General features: G+C 44.8%; 1 protein-coding gene across 2 annotated transcripts; it reads left to right on the forward strand.

Moving 5' to 3' along the window:
* LOC144891329 (uncharacterized) lies at positions 1-24817 on the forward strand. Of its 2 annotated transcripts, none has more exons than XM_078774196.1 (3): positions 1-329; positions 9451-9666; positions 24244-24817. In XM_078774196.1, exons 1-3 carry the CDS (start codon positions 218-220, stop codon positions 24471-24473), a joined length of 558 nt encoding a protein of 185 aa, XP_078630322.1. In that variant the 5' UTR covers positions 1-217; the 3' UTR covers positions 24474-24817. The 2 variants fall into 2 exon arrangements, with proteins under 2 accessions (XP_078630322.1, XP_078630321.1); XM_078774195.1 differs by having other exon boundaries at positions 19-329; positions 9448-9666.
* Positions 24818-25018: the final 201 nt, after the last annotated feature.

Raw genomic sequence — 25018 nt, forward strand, 5'->3', positions numbered from 1 at the left:
GCAACGTGGGAATTCCCAACCACTCGCAATTTGAAGCGGCAGTTTCAGTCGGTACCTGGTTGTGGCTGCTTGCGCGTCTACTTCACCTGCTCTTACAGTCATAGTGTCGCTTTGTGTAAACAGGACAGGTTTATCGTTTGATTTCTTTCACGCAACTTCGTGGCTCGTCCTGTACGCCTTGGGGCGTACCGCGTACCACGTACGTACAACGGGAAATATGAAACGTACATGCGATCCCGACAAGTTGTACGACTCCCTCCTACGACAGTGCATGCCTTGTTCATGTCACGGCACGGAAAGGAACAGCGCGTGCGACGCGTACTGCAACGGTGAGTCACGTGTTTGTGTGTGCGTGTGTGTTCGTGCGGGGTGTTCGTGTATGATCACGTGCTTATAATACGCGCACGGGCGACCGTTTAAACCGCTGCCTTGTGTGCGTTACCCCAATCCATGGTTACAGACCTGCAGGACTTTAACGAGCAATGTATTTCGCCCGGTATTCACGAGAATCGCGCAGTTCGTGCAATCGCAAACACACAGAGCCCTGCCTGCTCGAGTCATATTGTCTTGCACACGTGATTCGTGTAACACCGTGTGCAAACGTCCTGAACTCGTGCACAAAAAACGTCACTGCGTCGCCCCGCCCACGCGCTTTGCTCCTCCCCCTCCTAGCTTCCCTCGTGCACAAAAAACGTCCCTTCGTCGCCCCGCCCACGCGCTTTGCTCCTCCCCCTCCTAACTTCCCTCGTGCACAAAAAACGTCCCTTCGTCGCCCCGCCCACGCGCTTTGCTCCTCCCCGTCCTAGCTTCCCTCCTCCTCCTCTTAGGTTCCCTCGTGCACAATGACGTCACTGCGTCGCCCAGCCCACGCGCTTTGCTCCTCCCCCTCCTAGCTTCCCTCGTGCGCAAACGGGTTCTCGGAAATGGCTCGACCTCGACGGGTTAAATTGTTTAGGAGCAGCGAATGCGCAAATCATGACGAGCAGACAATAACACAATACCGCCTTTATTGGTCTTGTTTATGGTTGACAACCTGACATGGAGGTTTGTAAACTTTCTAAACGTATCCACACTGTTCCCTTGTTTATGCTCCTCTCTTTGGATTGGTTTATGGTTCAATTGTTGAAGAAACACTTTGACGTTCACTTTGATTTGGGGTTCACGTACCTTTTATGAGCACTCCACGTACCGTACGGTGTTTTTACACACCTTATAGGTGTTTTCGTTGGTTGTCATGAGCCACAAGGGAATGATTGTGGATTTGCATACCTGTGGTGGTTTTAAGATAATGATCTGTAAAGGGGAGTTTCTGGGCGGTGTGTTTTGGGGAGAGGGGGCTGTTGTATTGTTCAATTTTAACCGAATCACAGTGCAGTGCTATGACTTAGGAAGATACACTGTAAAGTTGGAATTTCAGTTTTACAAGTGAAATTTTTCCATGACAGTTGTTTTTCCATGCTGTTTCAATGTTGAAGTCACCTATAGCTGTCTCTGTCTGTCTTTGTCTTCTCGTCTGTGCAACCTCTGCATCGGGTGCAATGAATTGTGCTTCTTCCAAGAATTTCTGAACTGCGTTTTATTTCAGGTGCCTGAGCACGGCCGAGGAAACAAAAAAAAACGCACAAACAAATCTTCTGGGCACAATTGTTAGACGCACCATTTTGGAGTTGCCCGAGGTGTGAAAGATGGAGTGGTCCTCAAGGCTTCTGGTCTGTCGCCGAGAAACCCGAGTGCAGCATGAGCGGAGAGGAAGTTAGCGAGTATGTTGGAAACAGTTAAGAAGGCTGGTGCAGCCACATTTTGGAGAGAACGGTCAAGAGTGGATGGCCAGCTGGTGGAACGTTCCTGGTTGTGGTCGCAGACGTTCGAGTTCATCCTTGGTGAACAGTTGCTGCTACAGAGTGCTCCGTGCTCCATGATCCTCCAGTTGGACTGAGGCTGTGTCCTGCAACACGTCTCTGCTCCTGGTTCGAGATCTCAGCGTCCATCTGCGCTGTCGGTCAGACTACCTGTTGGATGTTGGGCTCATGGCGGACGTTCCCCTTGCCCAATTTTTAGGCCCAAATTGTGCTTCAGGCCTAATACGCTGCTGAGTTTCTGATTTCGCAGTTTTAACTGACTTTCAACATACTCTCACTTGGAGTCTGCGCAAGTTGTCAAACGGAAAATCGAAATCCTTACTCTCCTTCCCCCACCCCCTTACCTGGTGTTATTTAACGGCACAACGGCGTCAAACTCAAGACCCTAAGATATTGCGCCAGCCACCTTAACCGTTAAGCCAACACCTCACTTTCTTGGGCTTTAAGGCATTTGTTCAAAGCACAAAAAAGCGGTAAATTTGTAAAAACTGCCAATTTGAACACCTTCCAAAACTTAGCGTGTTCATCCATATTTAAGATGACACTTTTCTTGGCACAAAAACAAAAATTAACGTTGGCATATGTGGCAGTCCCATGTCTCAACGGAACACATGTACAGGTGCTAATGAGCCGAGAGATGCAAACCGAGTCACGATTCTCATGTAGACGGGGGAATGTTCACCATTGATGCATTACTGAGTTAGGTAATGTAGTCGTCGTATGATTGGGAGCTTCGAATGGCGAGGTGCACAAATCGGATTCATCCCGATAGGACCAACTGCCAGGGATGCCAAACAGCAGCTAACAATTACCAGAAAGTCGGAAAGAACGTGGGTGACGCACTGTGTAAGTAAGCTCAACCTATTTCCATGGTACAACGAACGAGTCTACAATGAACGATGGATGAAGTCAACAGGACGTGCTGCGCTTGTGTACCTCTTTTGCTGTGATGAAGGGTTCATTGCCCGAAACGTTGGTTCTTGTTGCTTCCCACTGCTGAATGGCTATTGCCAAGGAAAAATGAAAAGAATATAGCTCGACTCATCGCATCGCAAATTTACAGATAATTATTATTATTTTGTTTGTGACCTGTGGCTGCTGGTCGCATCATTGCTGGGAGTGCAGCTGTGCCACTGATGCAGTGCCACCTTCTTCAAGTAAGCTGCCACTCATTTTGCTGACCTCAAATGGATATCAGGCTGAAGCAACACACCTTATTTTATTTAACGGAATTACAGGAGCTCAAACTTTAGACTCTAAGATCTTCAGCCAGTCACCTTAACCGGCTTGCTACTTTATAGTAACTGGTGATTACAAACAGGAAAGCCATGTGGTGTTGTTGTTGTTGTTGTTGTTGTTGTTGATGGAATGAAGGGACAAGGTATAATGTTTTGCTGGTCGTGCGTAATTACAATGATGCGCGTCACGAGTGATGCAACAACTTTCCATTACCAATTGCGTTTGATATTAAATCAGTGTAGCGGAAATCTATTTTACAAGATCGGTGAAGAATTTGGTGAAATCGCTTCCAGTAGTAACTAGTATTCTGCAGAGCAACACAATATTTGGGTGTAGTATGTCGGTGTGCAAATAGAAAACAGCAGAGAGGTGACACATTCATTGCAGTTGTTGAATGAGTTGCGTAACTCAGTTGCATAAGAATGAGTCCACAGTTGTTGCGTAATTCAGCAACGTGACTATGAATGGGTCACTGCATGACTTGCGCAAGAATCGTGAATGGCCTCACATTAGCACGGTTGTGCTTATCTGCCCGCTTATGCCATGGCCTCTAAATGACCAGAAATTGAAGGTTAGCAACGAGATGGGACTCGGTCTAATCAAAATATCTCAACTATAAAAGAGAATTTAAAAAATATTTAGAGCAACAGTGAGTTATAATGGATGACATGAATATGGCGTTGATCTAGGTATGTTAAGTTGTTAACCACTGGGGGAAGGAAAGAGAAGCTGAGGTTTCAGACGTTAACCCTTCATCGCTCTTTTGCTCTGTTGAAGAGATAACATATGAAACTTCAGCTTATTCTTGCTTCCCGTGGCAGTTGGCATACCTCAATCAACGTCCTATTGATTGAATTCATTGTTCTACCTATCTGCCAGCGCACGTCGACATGAGCTTCACCTATATAGTAGCATCATCCCTATAATAAAGCCCGGTGTTGGCTTAACAGTTAAGGTGGCTGGCTTGAGGTCTTAGGATCCAGAGATTGAGCCCCTGTCATGCCGTTGCATAAACACTAGCTTGGTTGACTCAACCCGTCATCCTTCTGAGGTTGGGAAAATGAGTACCAGATGACTGGTTATAGAGAGTCATTGCATCAGTGGCAGCCACACCCCCAGGAAATGATGCAACCAGCAGCCACGGGCTGCACACAGACCACAACCCCTTCAATATGGTGAGACGTCAGAGATGCGTTTATTTGCAAGACGGAGATGCAAACATTTTCTGAGAATAATAAGGCAGATATACACTATTTGCTGAGAATGTATTGGCAAACCACACAGTAGGATATTTGTCCTAAGAGTGCTCTGGCAGCACAGATACTGTGCAAAGGGTACAGACATCATCATCCACTGCTGTGTTGAGGTTAATATTGTTGTGGATTTGAGAATTGTGTTGTGTTTTTTTTATTATGGTTGTAAGTGTAATGAAGATTGTTGTAAAATATCACCCTCCGTGTTATGTGTAAAGGTCAAAGGTCGTCCCCTTAGTTATTCCATATACAATCACGTAGCAAATCATAGATTTCCTTTTTTAGTAGTTATCTCCTTATTATGTGTATTAGTTTAAGGCTTTGTCTTCCATTAATTGACACTCCATTGCACCGAATTCAAATAAGGTAGATTCCCTTCGCATTCCCCTTTTGTCATCAATTGCCAACTGCATTGGGTGGTTTTCTGCATGCGGTTTTCTGCATTCGCCGCTGCTGCTTTGGGACCGTGTTTTTCGCTGCAAGACTCCATTACGCACGCGGTCAAGTTGGGAAAGAAAGGCGTGTCTCCACCTTGTCATCAGCCCAGCGAGCCCATCACGCAACGCCCCCACAAGAGAGATGAGCTTTGACTCCACCACGCAGCTTTGACTCCACCATGCAGCTTTCACTCCACCATGCAGCTTTCACTCCACCACGCAGCTTTGACTCCACCATGAGGGTGGGGCCAGGAGAGCCCCTACAACCAACCAAGCACGAGGGGTTTGGCTTGAGAGGGCGGAGGAAGAACGATCGGGGAGGTTCACGAAGGTTAGAAGGTGTGGCCGATATAACCCGCGGCGGGACGCCCCCACCTCAGATGAGTCCTGAGAGAGCACGCGACGTCCCCACGGCGGCACGAACCACGATTGAGGAAAGAGAGAGACGCGCAGGAAGATCTTTAAGAAGTCGGCAGATGCGTCAGAGAGCGAGCCCATCACGCAACGCCCCCACAAGAGAGATGAGCTTTGACTCCACCACGCAGCTTTGACTCCACCACGCAGCTTTGACTCCACCACGCAGCTTTGACTCCACCATGCAGCTTTGACTCCACCACGCAGCTTTGACTCCACCACGCAGCTTTGACTCCACCACGCAGCTTTGACTCCACCACGCAGCTTTGACTCCACCACGCAGCTTTGACTCCACCACGCAGCTTTGACTCCACCACGCAGCTTTGACTCCACCACGCAGCTTTGACTCCACCACGCAGCTTTGACTCCACCACGCAGCTTTGACTCCACCACGCAGCTTTGACTCCACCACGCAGCTTCGACTCGCTGCTACGCGGGAACCAGTTTGCGGTGGCATCGGTGGCCATCGAGGTCCAGGCCGACGTCCCGTGCGGGATGAAGCCCCAGCCAGCGTCCAGCTGAACCTTCCTCTCCCTCCAGCCATCCACCTCCTGCCATTCCTGTCATCATCCCCCGTGTAAGTGTGCTTGTAGTCTGTCTTTTGTCTTGTCCCTGGGAATAAGTTAAGCCTGTTTAGATAAGTTAATATTGCACTGTGTCCTTCTGGTCCTTCCATCCTTTCTGTCTTTATTTTCTTATCTTTCCTTCTCCTTGGATACTTTTCGTTGTGTACATAATAGGTAGAAATAAATCATATTTGTATTTCCTACCTTGGTTCTTCTTCTTCTTCTTCTTGACATCCGTTCGTCTTTGTCTTTTCCCCCATTGAACACCTGTGGCACGATTTGGCCAACGTTCAAGGATCGGGTTAGTTCCTTGTTAATAGTTCGTGCCGCGGTTGCTAAAACCGCTCGGCAATTAACATCTGTCTGCGGTACGAACGGGGCTGTGCACCTGCCTTTCCGGAGGTAGCTGGGCAGCGTCAGGGACCCCGTCGGTCAGTCAGAGACGAGGGGATTAATCCCCCCCTCGGTAAGGGGAACAGAGGCCGACGTTGGGTTCCATAACAATATCATATCTATTTGTTTTGAATTTACAAGAAAACTGATGACAGGAATAATAGGAATGCGATCCACTTGTTAAGATGATATCGAAGAATGAATCCACAATGTTGGCAGGTGTATACATTGTTTTTATAGTTATTTAACAGATTATTCAATAGTGAAGGTTTATGGGAGCGAGACATGGATAATGAACGTAGAGCAGCAACGAAGGCTGGAAAGGGTGGAAATGTGAATGATTCGGTGGATGTGTGGAGTATCGTTGAGAGAGAGGAAGACAAATGATGAATTGCGAAAGATGATGGGAATAGAGCCTGTGATTGATGCTGTGAAGAGGAACAGGTTGAGATGGTTTGGTCATGTGTTGAGGAAGGATGAAAGTGACTGGTTGAGAAGAGTGATGGAAATGAATGTAGAAGGAAGTAGAGGATGGGGAAGACCGAGAAAGACTTGGCTAAACGTGGTGGAAGAAGAAATGCGGACAAGGGGGTTAACAAGGGGAGATGCAGGAAATAGGGCAAAATGGAGAAGATTGTCATGGGGACCGCAAGGCTAACCCCCGCTCTAGTAGCAAAAATGGCCTTAAAATGCCTGTTGTTGTTTTATTCAATAGTGAAGGTGTCGTTGGCCTTATGGACAATGAAGCATTTATTCTGATGTTTTTATTTTATTTTAAATGAAGCGGTTGCCCCAATCCCGACCAAAATTGTTTACCTTTAAAGAAAATTGGGGTAAGCAAGTTGTTTCCATCAACCATAGGCTTTGTAGTAAGTATTATACTGCCTCCTGAAATTAAGGACATGCTGTGGCTTTTCTGTACTGCATGAGTAATGATGCCAACCCATGATCTGGAAATGTAAATGGACCACACCCTCTTAGACAAACCATGCCCACATCAGTGAGACTCGTCATCCTTTCTTGCTGCAAAGTGTGATAAAACCCGTTGGCTGTTACCAGCCGTTGTTGTAATGCCACAGCCTTTCCTGTTCAGTGCACAGCCCTCTGTCATGTTGATCTTCTATGGAGCTTCAACCTCTGATAAGGAAGAAATAAAACCATAGGACAGCAGATTGCAGAGAAAGCAAGGTGCCAAACGTTAAACCTATATTGCAAGGTGCCAAACGTTAAACCTATTTTGCAAGGTGCCAAACGTTAGACCTAGATTGCAAGGTGCCAAACGTTATACCTAGATTGCAAGGTGCCAAACGTTATACCTAGATTGCAAGGTGCCAAACGTTAAACCTAGATTGCAAGGTGCCAAACGTTAAACCTATATTGCAAGGTGCCAAACGTTAAACCTAGATTGCAAGGTGCCAAACGTTAAACCTAGATTGCAAGGTGCCAAACGTTATACCTAGATTGCAAGGTGCCAAAAGTTAAACCTAGATTGCAAAGTGCCAAAAGTTAAACCTAGATTGCAAGGTGCCAAACGTTAAACCTATATTGCAAGGTGCCAAACGTTAAATCTAGATTGCAAGGTGCCAAACGTTAAACCTAGATTGCAAGGTGCCAAACGTTAAACCTCAATTGCAAGGTGTCAAACGTTAAACCTCAATTGCAAGGTGCCAAACGTTAAACCTCTCATTTTCAAAATAAGGGACCAGAGAGATGTGAGTGTGTGTTGTTGTTTTGGTTTGCCCTCCGCTTCTGAAGAATGTGAACTATCTGGTCAATTCAGTGTTACGTTTATGGGGGTATGTTAGAGAATACCGGAGGAAAGGTAGGATTGAATAGAAATAGTATGGACCGTGTGATGTGTAGGAGCATTTCGATGTAATAAGTAGGGAAAAATAGCTAAATGTTGTGTTTAAATGTGCATCAAACGAGGGGTGATGCCGTGTTAATTAGTAGGAGGACTTGTCAGTGCTTCCTTTCCCAAAGAGGAGGATTTTTAAAAATCTCTCATGCCAATGATTGTGAAGCGGTGGACGGAGAAGAGAACGAGGGCCATGTTCCCTCCTCACCACACTCCCGGGCGCCCGCGGCACCTTCGACGCGTGCCTTTGGCCACCATCATCTTTCCGGGCTTCCTGCCTGTGTGGCTTTGAGCTTCAACAACTGTTGACTTACCATGGGATTCATTTGGGCCAGTTGAGCGCCGGAGCATGATTGTTATTTTCTTACCTCACCCTGTGTGCGTTTTTGTGTCTGTTTGGAGGATCCTCATTTTCGCATTTTTACCTCAGAATTTATTTTCTTTATTCTCTTTTTGTGCCTTATTTTATTGTAAATAATTGAATGAATGAATGAATGATCGTTTTAGGGCCATTTTCCCCGCTGGAGCAGGGGTTAGCCTTGCGGGCCCCATGACAATCATGGTTCCCTGTTTGAGGCAATGTTTTTATGGCCGGATGCCCTTCCTGGCGCCAACCCTTGGTCACGCTCTTACGATGCGCAGGGATACGGTGTACCTATTCTAAACCGGGGTACACACCAGGATCATTCATCCCAGCAAGCTGGTACTCGATTTGCCAACCTCGGAAGGATGACAGGCTGAATCAACCCCCCTGGTGTTAATTCAGCGATCGACCGGGATTCGAACCCAGGATCCTGGGATCCCAAGCCGGCACCCTAACCGCTAAGCCAACACCAGGCTCGTCATCCTTTCTTGCTGCAAAGTGTGATAAAAACCGTTGGCTGTTACCAGCCGTTGTTGTGATGCCATAGCCTTTCCTGTTCAGTGCACAGCCCTCTGTCATGTTGATCTTCTATGAAGCTTCAACCGCTGATAAGGAAGAAATAAAACCATAGGACAGCAGATTGCAGAGAAAGCAAGGTGCCAAACGTTAAACCTAGATTGCAAGGTGCCAAACGTTAAACCTAGATTGTAAATAATTATTGTTACATTTTTGTTGTATTGTTCTTTGTGGGTTTCAGAATAAACCCATGTGTTTGCGAGAATAAACGCTTCATGGTTCTTCAGTCCCGCGCACGTCAATAACCACCAAAATTGGAGATCGCCTTGGGAGTTGAAACTGGTTTGGCTCATCCGTCCAAGGCTTGGTGGTTTTAGGTAACCAGCCACGGACAGGACATTAGTTTAGTTCAATTAAAATAGTTAACAGTGCATTAGTTTCTTTTAGTGAATGTAATTAAATATACAATGGATGTGACTATGTTCTTGTCATTTCGCTCATAAAATTCATTGACATGAAGAACATTCCTTCTTGTGTTTCTGTTTCAGCAGAATCTGCAAAATTGATCGCATCGCCAGTGCCACCCAACTTCATATCAACAACAGACATTTTAAGATCAACAACAAAAACACCTGGTTCTGAATCAATTCGTGAACACATTTACTACATTATTGCTGCTGTATTCTTCTTCCTGGTCCTCATCCTGGGACTCCTTCTGCTGCAACGCAAGATCTTCCATTTCCTCAAGAAAAAGCCCACCCAAAATGGTATGATTCCACAAGTTCAGCCACAACATTTGCACTCAGCCACTATAATGTGTAGCATTGCAAGGGTCAACAAGTTGTTTCTGATGGCATCTAAATGGTTTCAAAATCAGTTGCCATGATTGCACAAGTTCAGAATTTTCACTGAGAGCAACATATCATTTTGACAAGTAAATACAGCGAAATCTAGAAGGACACTTGGGAGAGCACGTACCTCCACCTGGCTGAACAGTTTACATTTTGTCTCTCACTGATAGGCCAGATCCGGACCTGAACCAAACTGCCATCACTTGTTCTTGTTAACCACCCAACTCGTCCACAATCTTTTGAAATATCGTACTATACTGTATGTCTTTTTTGGCCCCATCTCTCAATGGTGAACAATCGCTTGAAAAATTTAAAAATTCTCGTATCCAGATTCGGATTTGGTTCTTCACCAAAATTGAATCAATTCATCCTTGTGTCAACACCCAACATGTCCACCAAGTTTCGCCTGAATCCGCCCATAATGTTTTGCGATATCGTGATCTATATCGTTTTTGGCCATATCTCTCAATGGTGAAGAGTTACCGCGTCGAAGGTCCCCGGTGTGTACCTCGGTTTAGAATAGGTACACCGTATCCCTGCGTAAGAGGCGACTAAAAGGGTTGGCGTCAGGAAGGGCATCCGGCCAAAAAAAACAACATTGCCTCAAAAAGAGAACCATGACAATTACGACTACATATGGGCAGGGTACAGCCTGAAGTACCCCGTGGGGGACGCCACTCCCTCTCGTCAAAACTCAAGATGGGGAACCCGATCGAAGCAAGGGTGGAAATCATTCCACTTATGACGACGAAACGTCTGATGCCCGACGTGGAGATCGGTTTCTGAGATTTGGGACATGGAATGTAGGGACAATGACAGGGATATCAGGAGAAGTGGTGGAAGTATTGGTCAGAAGAAGAGTGGACATATGTTGTGTGCAGGAGACGAGATGGAAGGGAAGTGGTGTGAGAATGGTGAAGGGTAGGCAGGGACAGAAATACAAGTTTGTGTGGCAATGGTGCCCGGAGGGCATCAATGGTGTTGGTGTCCTGTTTTCTGAGGAGTTTGTAGACAGTGTGGTGAGTGTGTCTAGAGTGAGTGATAGGTTGATGATGGTGAAAATGATGATTGGAAAGCTCTTGGTGAACATCATCTCGGGATATGCTCCGCAGGTTGGTCGGAGTGATGAAGAGAAGGACAAGTTCTGGTGTGCTACAGAGAAGCTGATGGAAAACGTGAAAGATGAGGAAGTTGTTGTGGTAGGAGGAGACCTAAATGGACATGTGGGAAGGAGTATGGACAGTTTTGAGGGAGTTCATGGGGGTTACGGATATGGTGTAAGAAATGGAGAAGGTGAAAGGATTTTGGAGTTTGCTGATGGAGCTGATTTGTTGATTTGTAATACTCAGTTCCAGAAAGAGGATAATAAGCTTGTTACATACACGTCAGGTGGGTCGACGACAACCGTTGACTACCTGCTGGTGCGTAGGCGAAATAGGGGGCACCTCCGGGACACAAAGGTGATCCAGGAGGAGGAGGCTGTTTCACAGCACCACTTGGTTGTCTGCGACATAAGGGTGAAAGGTGCGAGGAGAGCTCGGCGGGTGAAGTACCAACCGAAAATGAAGGTGTGGAGGTTGAAAGAGGTGACAGTAAGGGAGGCATTAAAAGAGAGGCTGAGTAGGGTAGAGGATGATGTGGTTGAGCTTGAAAGTGGTTGGATGTCAATGAAAGATAGTCTGTTGGGAGCCGTTGGTGAGGTATGTGGATGGACAAAAGGACCACCGAGGCACTCGGTAACATGGTGGTGGGATGATGAAGTTGGAAAGAAGATTGACGAGAAGAGGAAGAAGTTCAAGGAGCGGCAGAAGGGGAAGGGTACGGGAGCAGAAACAGCAGAGCATGAAAGTTATAAGGCAGCCAAGAAGGCTGCAAAGAAAGAGGTAGCAAAGGCACAGGAGGCATGTAGGAAAATGTTCAGAGAACGCTTGGATTTGGAAGAGGGTCAGACAGTGGTATTCAGGATTGCAAAGCAGATAGCGAAAGAGAGGTGTGATGTGATGGGGGTGAGTTGCTTGAAGGATGAAGTGGGACAAATCGTTGTGGACCCAGATGGAATTAAAGGAAGATGGAAGAGATATATGGAAATACTGTTGAATGCAGAGAATGAATGGGATGGCAACATGGAGAATAACCCAGTTTTAGGACCGGCAGAGAAGATAACCGAGAAGGAAGTTGAGGAAGCGATAAAAGCAATGAAGAGTAGAAAAGCGGGAGGGCCGACGGGAGTTGTGGGAGATATGTTGAAGGCAGCGGAAAATTGGGGTGTGAAGAGAATGACAGAGATCTGCAATCTGCTGGTGAAAGAAGGCCGCATTCCAGTGGATTGGGAACTGAGTACCCTCGTCCCTCTATACAAGGGGAAAGATATGGGGTTTATTGGTCGTCTATACATCCCTCTGGACTGTGGCTCGTATCGAGCGATAAAGTTATTGGAGCATGGAATGAAGGTATTGGAAAGGGTGTTGGAGAGGAGTATAAGGAAGAAAGTGAAGACTGACGAAATGCAGTTTGGATTTATGCCAGGAAGGGGAACGACAAACGTGCTTTTTATTGTGAGGCAGTTGCAGGAGAAGTATATGGAGAGGAGGAAGAAGTTGTTTCTTGGGTTTGTTGATCTGGAGAAAGTATTCGATAGGGTTCCACGTGAAGTAGTGACATGGGCATTGAGGAAGTTAGGAGTGGAGGAATGGTTGATCAGAGTAGTGATGGCAATGTACAAAAGAGCGCGCACAGCTGTTAGGACGAAGGACGGGAACAGTGGTGAGTTTGAGGTGAAGGTGGGAGTGCATCAGGGGTCGGTACTAAGTCCACTCCTATTTGTAGCTGTGATGGAGGTGCTTGCTCAGAACATAAAGGAGAGTTTACCGTGGGAGTTGTTGTATGCAGATGATCTGGTGTTGATTGCAGAAAGTATGGATGGACTGAAGGAGAAGATGAACAAGTGGAAGGAATGTATGTAGACAAAAGGTCTGAAGGTGAATATCAGAAAAACGGAGGTGATGGCAAGTGGTAAAGCATGTGGTGAGGTGGAAAGAACTGGGAAGTGGCCTTGTGCTGTGTGCAGAAAGGGCGTCGGAGTGAATTCCATTCAATGTACAATGTGCGCTGAGTGGGTTCATCAAAAATGTAGTGGTTTGAGAGGGTCTTTAACCAGTGTGGCAGCTACATTCAAGTGTAAGGTGTGTACAGAGGGAGCTGCAGATGGAGGAAATATTGAGTTGGATCTTGGAGACGGCGTGAAGCTGGAAGGTGTGAAAACATTTTGCTACCTCGGAGACATGCTGAATGGAGATGGTGGATCAGACTCGGCAACGGTTGCTTGAGTGAGATGTGCATGGAAGAAGTTTCTGGAACTAAGTGGCGTGCTGATGAGGAGGGGAGTGTCAATGCCAACAACGGCAACAGCGCACCACACAGTCACTCGATCGGAGTGCAACGGTCTTTCGTGTAGCATGCGAGGGTTGTCTTTAGAGCAATAGCGAAAATTTTGTTTGTTTACAGAGCCACTCAAATGAAAATGAGCTTCGTCACTGCACAAGAGAACAGCATCTTCCGGAACACGTTGCAGAATGTTCTCGCATAACTCCCTGCTGCTTATCCAGTCTCTCGCAATGAGTTATTGCACAACGTCATTTTGTATGGATGGAAGTGGAGGTCTTTGTGTAAGATTCTCCTTGCATTAAAACACACATGTGTTTTGTCTGAAAGGAAATGAATTTAATGTAAACATTATCAAACTGTAACAAATTTAATGAGTTTTCAGAGCCAATAAACTCATACATACACACAAACATCAACACATTAAAACACACATGCACACACACGGGATACACACACACACACACACACACACACACACACACACACACACACACACACACACACACACACACACACACACACAGGCTCTCGGTCAATGCACACATACTGTAAATTAACCTTTTCAGCTTTCTTTTCATCAGTTAACCACATTCAGCAACAGATCCAGGTACAATCAGAATAAATGAAACGTAGTGCAGCTGTCAAAATTGCAATATGTGATGAATTTTTTTTTTAGCATTTATCTCTACCATTTTGAAGAACGATACAAATTAGAGGTCTTGTAAGGTTTGAGACCCCAATATGAATAGCAACTTCCTGCTTTTTATCTTTACAATCATTAAAACTTTCATTGCATTATGTGGAATTTTTGAGAACTTTTGTGTTCCCCTGAAAAAAAAAAATGGCAAGACCAAATACAGGGTAAGTGGATATGCTACATGGGCAAGCTATTTCTTAAGATGCATGCATGAATACACAATAATGCCAAAGAGGCTTCTATTTTTTGTCCAGCCCTGTTGAATTTACAACATAACCATTCATAACCATTCTCTAGAAATGATTCCTAATACTAGCTATTATCAAACTGTTGGCATATTGTGAACTGAACGTTCTTTTTCTAAATAGAAATATAGAAAATACAGTACAATGTACTGTCAAGCAAAGTGTCCAATGTTTTCAAACCAAAAAATTAACGGTTTTCACTATGATACAATGACAGCTATTGACTACTTGTTGCGGGAATCACTTGTAGTCTCTATAAGGTGAAAGTTAAATAATTCACTTTACTTTCTTGGCCAGTTTCCTCATCGCCATACTCTTGCTCCCACGCTCTCCTCCTTTCTTCTTTCTTTCGGCTTCCTTTTTCAATTCACTTGTTTTCTTCTTGCAATAAAAATGCAGTCGTGCATTGATAAACTTATTAATCAGTTTTTCCTTGAGATTGTGACATACTGGTAGAGAAATGTCAGAACTCAATTCCTGTGCCTTTTCCATCAACATTTTCTCGACATTGTTCTTGTCCATGAGGTCATTCTCTACCTTACGAAACATAAGTTCAACTCTGTAGACCATGTCGAACACAGAATCAGATACCTTAATAAGGCTTCCTTCTTTGTATTATTTTAGTTGGGTAAGCTTTGAGGCCTGGTGTGCTTTGTCATGTGAGTTTTTCATCACTGCCTGGATGCATGAGTCACACGTTTTTTCGTTTACCTTTACACTCCTTACACAGTATCCTGCCAAATTGTACAGGCTATCACGCTCAGCTTGGCCAAGTTCAGATACCCCTTCTTGGTCGACTGAGCAGTGGATGCTTTCAATGTTCGGTTCAGAAGGGACCCGCACATCTTGGTCGAGGAAGTCAGCGAGAAATTCTCCATCATCCTGTTGATAACTACCTGTTCGCTTGAGACTGAGGAACTGTGCAGTGCTGATCAGTTTGAGTGCATACTTGAACTCCATTGGAGATGGTACTGGTTTCCTCAAGCGCACGACGGAGAACAGATTTTCCAGGCAATCCTGCGTCAGCCTGGATGTCAGCAGGAATTTGTACCCAGCATCCAGTAACTCTTCCGCTATTTCGAGCACAGATGTTGTAGACAGGACAACCCCTGTCTGGATTGGTTTCCAGTCTCCGTGTCCAATTTTGACACCTTTGAATAGGCAGATCACAGTACAAAGACAGGTGACGGCCTCCTTGTACTTTTCTTCGTTGAGCCTGCTCAATGCCAGTACTGGATGACGACTAGTCACCAGCTCCAACCATTTGCCTATGAGCTCGATGAACCATGCAGTGGTTAGGTAGCTCTCGTCACGCTTCTCTCTTTCCACCAGATATCTCAGTGCACTACTAACGTCACGGCTCAGTACGCGTGTTGCATTCCCTACTTTCATTTTGTCAAAATGAGTAGGGTTCAGAGCTGCCTTTGTAAGCTTTGGCGCAAGCTTCAAGTCCAGGTCATCTTGATAGTCAACAAGGTCTTTCAGAGGCTTGAGGATCAAAATGTGCCTGTTTATCAAGAAAGAAGAAGAAATAGAAAGAAATATGTATTCAAGATTGTCTAGGCTGCATTCCATTACAGGTTAATAATTCAATTTGTTAACCCGTTCTCTACGGGAACCGGGTGCTCCCTGTGTTAAAGGAATACAATACATGGGACTGAACAGTAACTTGACCTACCTCGCAAAGCTTTGAAGACGAAGCCGGCTTCCAGCCCACACGGCTGACTTTATTCTCCCATATTTTACGTCTATTGGGATCTCAAGGGAATCTGTACATCTTGAAACCCTTGTCATGTCTATTTGTGCATCCAAATGCACAACAACCCGGCATTTTCAGTGAACTAAGGCTTCCGTAGGTAGTCGAATCGATTGTACTTGCATAACACGCGAACGCGAGAAGTTAAGCGAACGCGAATTTGGCCCCAAAATGGCTCCCTGAGTCACGTGACCGTATTTTTCCGGATCGTCATGTCGTAACTCTCTTTTTCTTTTTTTTTTGTATACTGAATCGAGGCTCGTGAAAGAGCTAACATTTACTTCACAAACAAATCAACCAGACAAACAAAATATATAAAAAGAGGGAACGGAAGACAAGATGGGGAGAGAAGGGGAAGCACACAAACACAACATTTGAGAGCAGGGAGATGTGTGGAAGGGAGAGGGCTTGGGGGGAGGAGGCGTGGGAAGGGGGGGGGGGGGGAGGCAGAAGTATAAAACACAAGGACACCAAGGACTTCCAGGACAGAAGTTGGTATTTCAAAAAAGTGGAATTGGGGTGAAATTAGCGGGGGTAGAAAAGATCAAAGTTTTGGATGGGGGAAGATAAGAGATGGTGGTGAACAGCTGTTTTAAAGACCTGGAGGGTGGAGTGGGATTGAAGAGAGTGAGAGAGTTTGTTCCAGAGGCGGGAGAAAAGAGGAATGAAGGAGTGAAGGTGAGCAGAGAGTCTTGATTTTGGCAGTTTGACCATAAGAGGGTTGCAGGCAGATCTTGTGCGACCTGTAGGAATATTTGCGGGACAGAGCCCAGAGAGAGCTGGGGGGGCAAGGCCAGAAAGGAGTCGGTAGAAGACGGAAAGACCACCAACCTGCCTGCGGTGAGTGAGTGAGTGAGAGGCGCTTGGAGTTAGCGTCATCGCGGGAGATTCCAATGATTCTGAATGCTTTGGTTTCAACAGCGTGAAGACGAGCTAGGTGTGAGGCAGGAGCACCAGCCCAGAGGGGAGAGCAGTATTCCATTGAGCTGCGGATGAAAGCCTTGTATGTGGTGAGGAGCTCAGGTGTGCCAAGGAAGGACTTCGCACGACGGAGGATGCCCAGTCGGCGACTGGCTTTGGAGGCCAGATTTGAAATGTGGTTTTCCCAGGAAAGGTCATGGCAGATAGTGAGACCCAAAAGCTTGAGTGACAGAACTTCTTGGAGAGAATTATTCAGAAAGTGGATGGGAGGGTTTTCCAGTTGGTCTTTTCGGAGAGACATCGTAAGAGTGTGAGATTTGTCAGGATTGAAAGACATGTTCCACTTGTTTGCCCAGTCTGTGATTTTGTCCAGGTCTGCAGAGAGTGAGGAGGCTGCAGACTGCCGATCTGAGGGATGAAGAATGGAGCGACAGAGAGTAGAGTCATCAGCAAAGAGATACAGAGGATTTTCAAGAGAGTCAGAGAGATCATTGATGAAGACCAGAAAAAGCACAGGGCCCAGAACACTGCCTTGTGGAACTCCAGCCTGAACAAGAAGAGGAGATGAGAGAAACCCATTCAGGGCCACACGTTGACGTCGACTAGGGAGGAAGTCCGCCAGCCATGCGTGGAGATTTCCATGGATACCAAAAGAGGAGAGTTTGGTGAGCAGAGCGGGGTGCCAGACCGTATCGAAAGCACGTGATATGTCAAGGGAGACTGCTCTAATTTCCTGTTTGGCACTGAGGACCTCCATCCATTGTTGAGAAAGCAGAAGCAGCATGTCCAGAGTAGTGTCCAGGTCTGAAACCAAATTGATGATCAGAGATCAAGCCATTGGAGAAGAGGAAAGATTTCATATCTGAAGCAATGATGGATTCCATGACTTTGCTGATAATTGGGAGAAGGCTGATTGGTCTGTAGTTGCTGGGATCTGTTTTTGCACCTTTTTTGTGCAAAACGGAGATGTTGGCAGATTTCCAAGCAGATGGAAGATTACCTTGAGCAAAAGAGAGGGTGAAGAGAACAGAGAGAGGGACTGAAAGAGCGGAAGAACAGGATTTTAGGACCCGTGGGCTGATGCCGTCAGGTCCAGTTGCAGAATCCGAGTCGAGGGTTGACAGAAACTTTTCCACCTTGTCAGGAGGAAAGGACACAGAGTCCAGGAGCAGCTGGGTACGACTGGGTACGGTGGGTACAGAGAGGGATGGGTTTGGGACACAAGATTTAGAGGCAAACACAGAGTTGAGGCATTCAGCTTTTTCACGTGCGGAGTCAGCCGTGTGGCCATTTGAGGTGAGGGAGGGAACGGAGGGGGAACAAACACCAGAAACAGATTTGACCAGATGCCACCAGGATTTGGAAGAGGGAGACAGATAAGAGAGTTCGGTCCTGAGAACGGAGAGATATTGTTTCCTGGCTCTCCTGAGGGTGGACACACACTTGTTTCGGGCTTTGTGAAAGGAAATGAGATTTCCTTCCGTTGGATTTGCTTTCCAGGAGACGAAAGCAAGTTGTTTCTGGGCAATAGCCTCACCACAAGATTCCGTGTACCATGGACGGGAGGAAGGGTATGACAACTGAAGACGAGATGGGATAAATCTGTGCATGAGAGAGAGCAATTTACTTTGGAAGAATTCCCAGGATGAGTTGATGTCAGAGGCGGTAGAGATGGGAGACCAGTCCAGATGATTGATGGCTGCTTGAAGACCGTGCCAGTTAGCCTGAGTGAAATGCCAGACTCGTCGACGCTGAGGAGGCTCTCTGAGAATGGTCAGAGAGATGTCCACTTTAACAAGCACATGATCAGAAGAGCCGATTGGAGCAGAAGAAGAGCAGCAGACATTTTCAGGGAAGTTAGTCATAACCATAACCGTAACCAGTCTGTATAAAGGGACTCTACTCCACCCCACCCCTCCCCTCCCCCTCCACCCCTCCCGTCACCTGCCCCTTCCCCCCTCCCCCTGCTTCTTTTTTTGCCCGAGTAGATTCCCATATGGCAGAGATTTGAATGTCATTTATAGAGTGATCCGGTTGATTAAAGTGTATCGTGTAAGGTAGAGATTTGCCCTGGCTGGTGTGGAAGTTATTGATTTCTGACCGGGTGTTATTAAATCGTGTGTAGAGTGTATTCTCAGTTTTTCCAACATATTGTTTGGTGCACTTTTGGGAAGTGATTAGGTATATGACCCATGTAGATTTGCAGTTCATATAGGAGGTGATGTTGTCCAGTGCTAGAACTACAAAATGTGTTTCCTTCTAGTAAATGCTTGTGAATAATACATTTGTTTGCTGTGCATTTATAGAAGCCAGGGATCCTAGTTTCTTTGTTGTGGGGCTGTGGGTGCTTTGCTTTTACCAAAAGGTCCCTGAGTGTCCGACCACGTCGAAATGATGTTAGTGGAGGTTGAGGAAATGTGGTGCCGAGTGTTTCTGATTGATGGAGGAGAGGAAGGGCCTTATTCAGAATACTTGGCAATTGGGAAGAGGTAGGAGAGTAGGTGGTTACTAGTGGGACTAGGTTACTAGCCCTTCCTGCACAGATATACAGTGACGTGAAAAAGTAAGTACACCCCGTGTAAAGTTTTGACTTTTTCAACATATTTCAACATACAGCTATTTGATCTTCATTTCAACAATATTGATAGATAAAGGTGATATAATATAACAAATATCATGAAACGTTTACATTTTGTAGTCCATTGTATAATTTAAATATACATAAATGCAAATTTCGCATGTGGAAAAAGTAAGTACACCCCTACATTTATCACTACTTCAAATACCTAAAATTACAATCAGGTGCACCAGCTCAGGTGCAAATGATTAGAACATCGTTAGAGAGGATCTTGGAGGAACCTGTCTTATTTAAACCTCAGACATTTAGTTTGGTTTGCTATTTGTTGTTGAAGTGTGCGGCATCACCATGCCTAGATCAAAAGAGCTCTCTGAGGCCTTCAGAAAGAAGGTTATAGATGCCTATGAGTCTGGGAAGGGATTTAAAAAGATCTCCAAACAATTTGAAATCAATCATTCGACTGTCTGGAAGATCATCGACAAGTGGAGAAAATTCCAAACAACTGCCAACTTGTTCAGGCCAGGCCGCCCCAGCAAGTTCAGCCCGAGAGCAGACCGCAAGATGCTGAAAGAAGTCTCTAAGAACCCCGAGAATGTCATCATGGGACCTACAGGTAGCTCTTGCCACTGTTGATGTCAAAGTGCACAAGTCTACCATTAGAAAGAGGCTGCACAAATTTGATCTACATGGGAGGCCGGCTTGGGATCCTAGGATCCCGGGTTCGAATCCCGGTCAATCGCTGAATTAACACCAGGGGGGTTGACTCAGCCTGTCATCCTTCTGAGGTCGGCAAATTGAGTACCAGCTTGCTGGTAATTCCCTGTGTGTCGCAAAAGGTGACTAACAGGGTTGGCGGCAGGAAGGGCATCTGGCCATAAAACATTGCTTCAAAAAAGGGGACCACGGTGCCCGAAAAATGCCAACCCCTGCTCTGCGGGGAAAAATGGCCTCTAAAGGTGGTAAGTATGGGAGGGTGTGCCAGGAGGAAACCTTTGCTGTCCAGAAAGAACATCAGGGCAAGACTAAAGTTTTGCCAATGAAAACCTAGGCAAAGACCAGCACTTCTGGAACAATGTGCTCTGGACAGATGAGTCAAAAGTAGAGGTATTTGGCCACAGGACCAGAAGACATGTTTGGCGAAAACCAAAGACAGCATTTGACCACAAGAACCTGGTACCAATTGTAAAGCATGGTGGTGGAAATATTATGGTTTGGGGCAGCTTTGCTGCATCAGGGCCTGGGCAGCTCACCATCATAGAATCCACCATGAATTCGTCATTGTACCAGAGGGTGCTTGAGGATAATGTGAGGCCATCTGTCGGAAAGGTGAAGCTCAACCGAAGGTGGACCTTGCAACATGACAATGACCCTAAACATACCAGTAAATCCACCAAGGAATGGCTGAAAAGAAAGAAATGGAGGGTTCTGGAATGGCCAAGTCAAAGCCCTGATCTAAATCCCATCGAGATGTTGTGGGGGGATTTGAAACGAGCTGTGCATGCAAGAAACCCCTCAAACATCGCACAGCTGAAAGAATTCTGCATGGAGTGGGCAAAAATTTCTCCCAGTCGAGACTGGTAGACAGTTATAAGAAACGCCTACTTGAGGTTGTTTCTGCCAAAGGGGGCAATACCACCTATTAAAGCCAAGGGTGTACTTTCTTTTTCCACAGGTGAAATTTGCATTTATGTTTATTTAAATTATACAATGGACTACAAAATGTAAATGTTTCATGATATTTGTTATATTATATCACCTTTATCTATCAATATTGTTGAAATGAAGATGAAATGGCTGAAGGTTGAAATATGTTGAAAAAGTAAAAACTTTACATGGGGTGTACTTACTTTTTCACATGACTGTATTTCTATATGTATATCTGTGCAGTGTCTGTCTTGTGTTGTGTTGTCCTGTGTTGTGTTGTCTTGTGTTGTGTTGTGTTGTCTTGTGTTGTGTTGTCTTGTGTTGTGTTGTCCTGTGTTGTGTTGTCTTGTGTTGTGTTGTCTTGTGTTGTGTTGTCCTGTGTTGTGTTGTCTTGTATTGTCTTGTGTTGTGTTGTCCTGTGTTGTGTTTTGTGTTGTGTTGTCTTGTGTTGTGTTGTCTTGTCACTGAACTACTTTCTCAAACTTTAGTGAAATCGTTCCAAATCTCTGGTATGCACATATCTCTCCCGTCGGTATGTCCTACGTGTATTTTTTTTTGAAAAATTTTCCAATTATTATTTTTTGGGGGGATTTTTTTCGGGAAATTTTTTTTTTCAACTTCAATTGTTTATAAAATGTGATATCACGTATATTACAAATACATTTGTGCAAAATAATTGTTTGAATTATGATTGGTTTAAACCATGACAAAACAGCAACTCTGGTACAGTCATTTATCTATATATCTACAAATCTGGGCAGTGTCTGTGTTGCCACTTAACGACTCCCTCAAACTTTTGTTTCCGTGGTTGTGAAGTGTTTTTAATAACGTTGTGGTGGTTTTGAATCACGTGGTGGTGAGGTATTTTGAATTATGTGGTGGTGAGGTGTTTTTAAATGACGTGGAATTACATGGTGGTGAGGTGTTTTGAATTACGTGGTGGTGAGGTATTTATAATTACGTGGTGGTGAGATGTTTTTAATTATGTGGTGGTGAGGTGTTTTTAAATGACGCGGTGGTGAGGTGTTTGTATTACGTGTTTTATGGCTGTGAGGTGTTTTCAATTTCGTGGTGGTGAGGTGTTTTTAATTTCGTGGTGGTGAGGTGTTTTTATTACGTGTTTTATGGCTGTGAGGTGTTTTAAATCACTTGGTGGTGAGGTGTTTTAAATTACTTGGTGGTGAGGTGTTTTGAATTACTTGGTTGTGAGGTGTTTTGAATTACTTGGTGGTAAGGTGTTTTGAATTACGTGGTGGTGAGGTGTTTTGAATTACGTGGTGGTGAGGTGTTTTAAATTACTTGGTGGTGAGGTGTTTTGAATTACGTGGTGGTGAGGTGTTTTAAATTACTTGGTGGTGAGGTGTTTTGAATTACGTGGTGGTGAGGTGTTTTGAATTACGTGGTGGTGAGGTGTTTTGAATTACTTGGTGGTGAGGTGTTTTGAATTACTTGGTGGTGGGGTGTTTTGAATTACGTGGTGGTGAGGTGTTTTGAATTATGTGGTGGTGAGGTGTTTTTAAATGACATGGTGGTGAGGTGTTTTGAATTACTTGGTGGTGAGGTGTAATCGTCCCAAACTTCCAGTCTGCACCTACCCCTCCCCTATGTTTGTGCTGAGGGGTTCTTTCTTGAAAAAGAAACATTCAACCTAAATCTTCAACCTAAATTGCCTATAAAAATGTAATATCACAAACACAACAAATACATTTGTGCAAAATAATTGTTTGTATTATGATTGGTGTAAATCATGACAACACAGCAATTCAGGTACAGTCATTAGCCTCAGCTAAAATAAGCCCGTTCCTCAGTAACGACGCGTGGTGAGGCGAGCGCAGCGAGCCGAGCCAAGCTAGTATATATATATATATATATATATGTATGTATATATATATATAATTTTTTTAATTTTTTTATTATTATTATTATTACTAGGACGTGCCCGTACGTGGGTGCCCGTTCCTTGCCAAAAAAAAAAAAAAAAAATTTGTGTAGGGGTGTGTGTGTGTAAACATCCTAGGGCGTGCCCGTACGTGGGTGCAAAAAAACATGCGTGCAAACAACAACAACAAAAAAAAACTTTGAAACCACGTGGCAGTAACGACCACAGAACCCCCCCCCCCCTCTATTTACATGAATGGTTTGGTCCATTCGCAACGACCACAGAACCCCCCCCTCTATTTACATGCAATGGTTTGGTCCAAAGCGAACGGTTTGGTCCATTCGATGTGATTCGATGATTCGATGTGAATGGTTTGGTCCATTCGCAACGACCACAGAACCCCCCCCTCTATTTACATGAATGGTTTGGTCCATTCGCAAAGCCAAAGCGAACGACCACAGAACCCCCCCCTCTATTTACATGAATGGTTTGGTCCATTCGCAAAGCCAAAGCGAACGACCACAGAACCCCCCCCCCTCTATTTACATGAATGGTTTGGTCCATTCGCAACGCCAAAGCGAACGGCGAACGGCTAAATCGCCATAGCTCGGTAAGTACTTGTCCGATTAATTTCAAACCTTGAAAAGGCACATCCTCGGGTCCCCAGCAATATACCTGGCAAGTTTCAAGTATATCGGACCCGTGGTTGTCGAGAAACAGCGGTCACAGACACACAGACACACAGACACACAGACACACAGACACACAGACACACAGACACACAGAGATTGCTGGAATTATAGATAGATTATTATTATTTTTTATATATATATATATTTTTTATGTTGGAGGCTCCAGGCACGCTGTATAGCCCTCATCGAGCCCAGGCCTTAAATATGAGAGAAGAAAAGTGTATGATGTTTGTTTGCGAGGAAGAGAGATTGAAGCTCGCCCGGTAGCTATAGTTTGAGTGAGACGGTAAGTAAGACCAGCAATCCTGACACGGAGAGTGTAAGATGGTTCCAGGCACCACTTTAACGCTGCTCAGTCAGGACGGTAAATACATTATACGTACATATTATATATATATAAATAATTTTTATTTTGAAATTCAGTCAGTATGTTACTGAATGAAAAAACCTTCTGCCGATCGGAGAAAACGAAGTACAACTTGTGCAGTATTAATAATATCCAATTTGATTTACTTTTGCTGCCTTGAAAAAGTCATACATTTTGAACTTGAGGCTTTAGTTTAAATCGACACACTTTTGGTTGAAGGGAAAAGCATCATATCCAATTGGGCCAGGAGGGTTTATTTATTTATTTTTACAAATGCAGAAAACCATACCCTCCCTCATACATTGTTCTTCTTTGCCACTTTCGCTATAGGACAAGCATGCGGACAAACGAACACTGCACGAGGCAAGGAACAAAACGACTCGGAGATGGTACCACTGCAGGTAGCAACCATCCAGATGAGGTCTTGCCAACCTTGCCAACCTGAGACTACAGTGGTGCCTATAACAGAGTCCGGTGATGGAACATCTTGCTTAGTGCCTACTGGTTATGAGTCAAACTCTGGACATGCACTTCCACTGCTAACATTGGTCTCGGGCTAATAGCCGTGGCTTGGATCCATGCGATGTGAATCACAAATGAACTTGATGAATACATCAACTCACAAAGGAACGATTCATGTAGGGGAATGGTTTTAGGGCAAAGATACTCTTATCGCTCTCAAATCCAATACCTCTGTTTGAACTGTGGATGTGTATTTAATTCATTGTAATTATTTTGTAACTATTAGATGGATATAACATAAGAAGGTTCCTTGAAGCTGGGCCCTTCACAAGACTTTCAAGGCTTGGACTTGGGATTCTGCCCAAACCTCTGTTATATTAAAATGGAAATATTGTACAGAAGTGTGGATTAAAGTCGTGAAAATAAATTTGCTTTGAATTCATGTTGCGACTGGTACATCAATTACGAGTGAAATATTTACTGTCAATTCAAAACTACAACTTAAAAAAAATCAATTCCCAGCTTCGAATGAGATGTTATTGCCAAATCTGAGCCATTCCTGTGATACTATTGTTATTGGAATGTATGAATTGAAAAACTAATGAAATGTCAGTTTGTTCAAAATATTTTATTTTCATTATTC

Source organism: Myxine glutinosa, chromosome 3, assembly GCF_964187855.1.
Source record: "Myxine glutinosa chromosome 3, kmMyxGlut1.1, whole genome shotgun sequence".
NCBI lineage: Eukaryota > Metazoa > Chordata > Myxini > Myxiniformes > Myxinidae > Myxine > Myxine glutinosa.

Bases quoted from the DNA above. Each gene is read 5' to 3' on its own strand.
- LOC144891329 (XM_078774195.1), top strand. From the start codon at position 218: ATGAAACGTACATGCGATCCCGACAAGTTGTACGACTCCCTCCTACGA. The intron at 330-9,447 runs GTGAGTCACGTG...TTTCTGTTTCAG, and splicing joins GTGCGACGCGTACTGCAACG to CAGAATCTGCAAAATTGATC. The intron at 9,667-24,243 runs GTATGATTCCAC...CTTTCGCTATAG, and splicing joins GAAAAAGCCCACCCAAAATG to GACAAGCATGCGGACAAACG.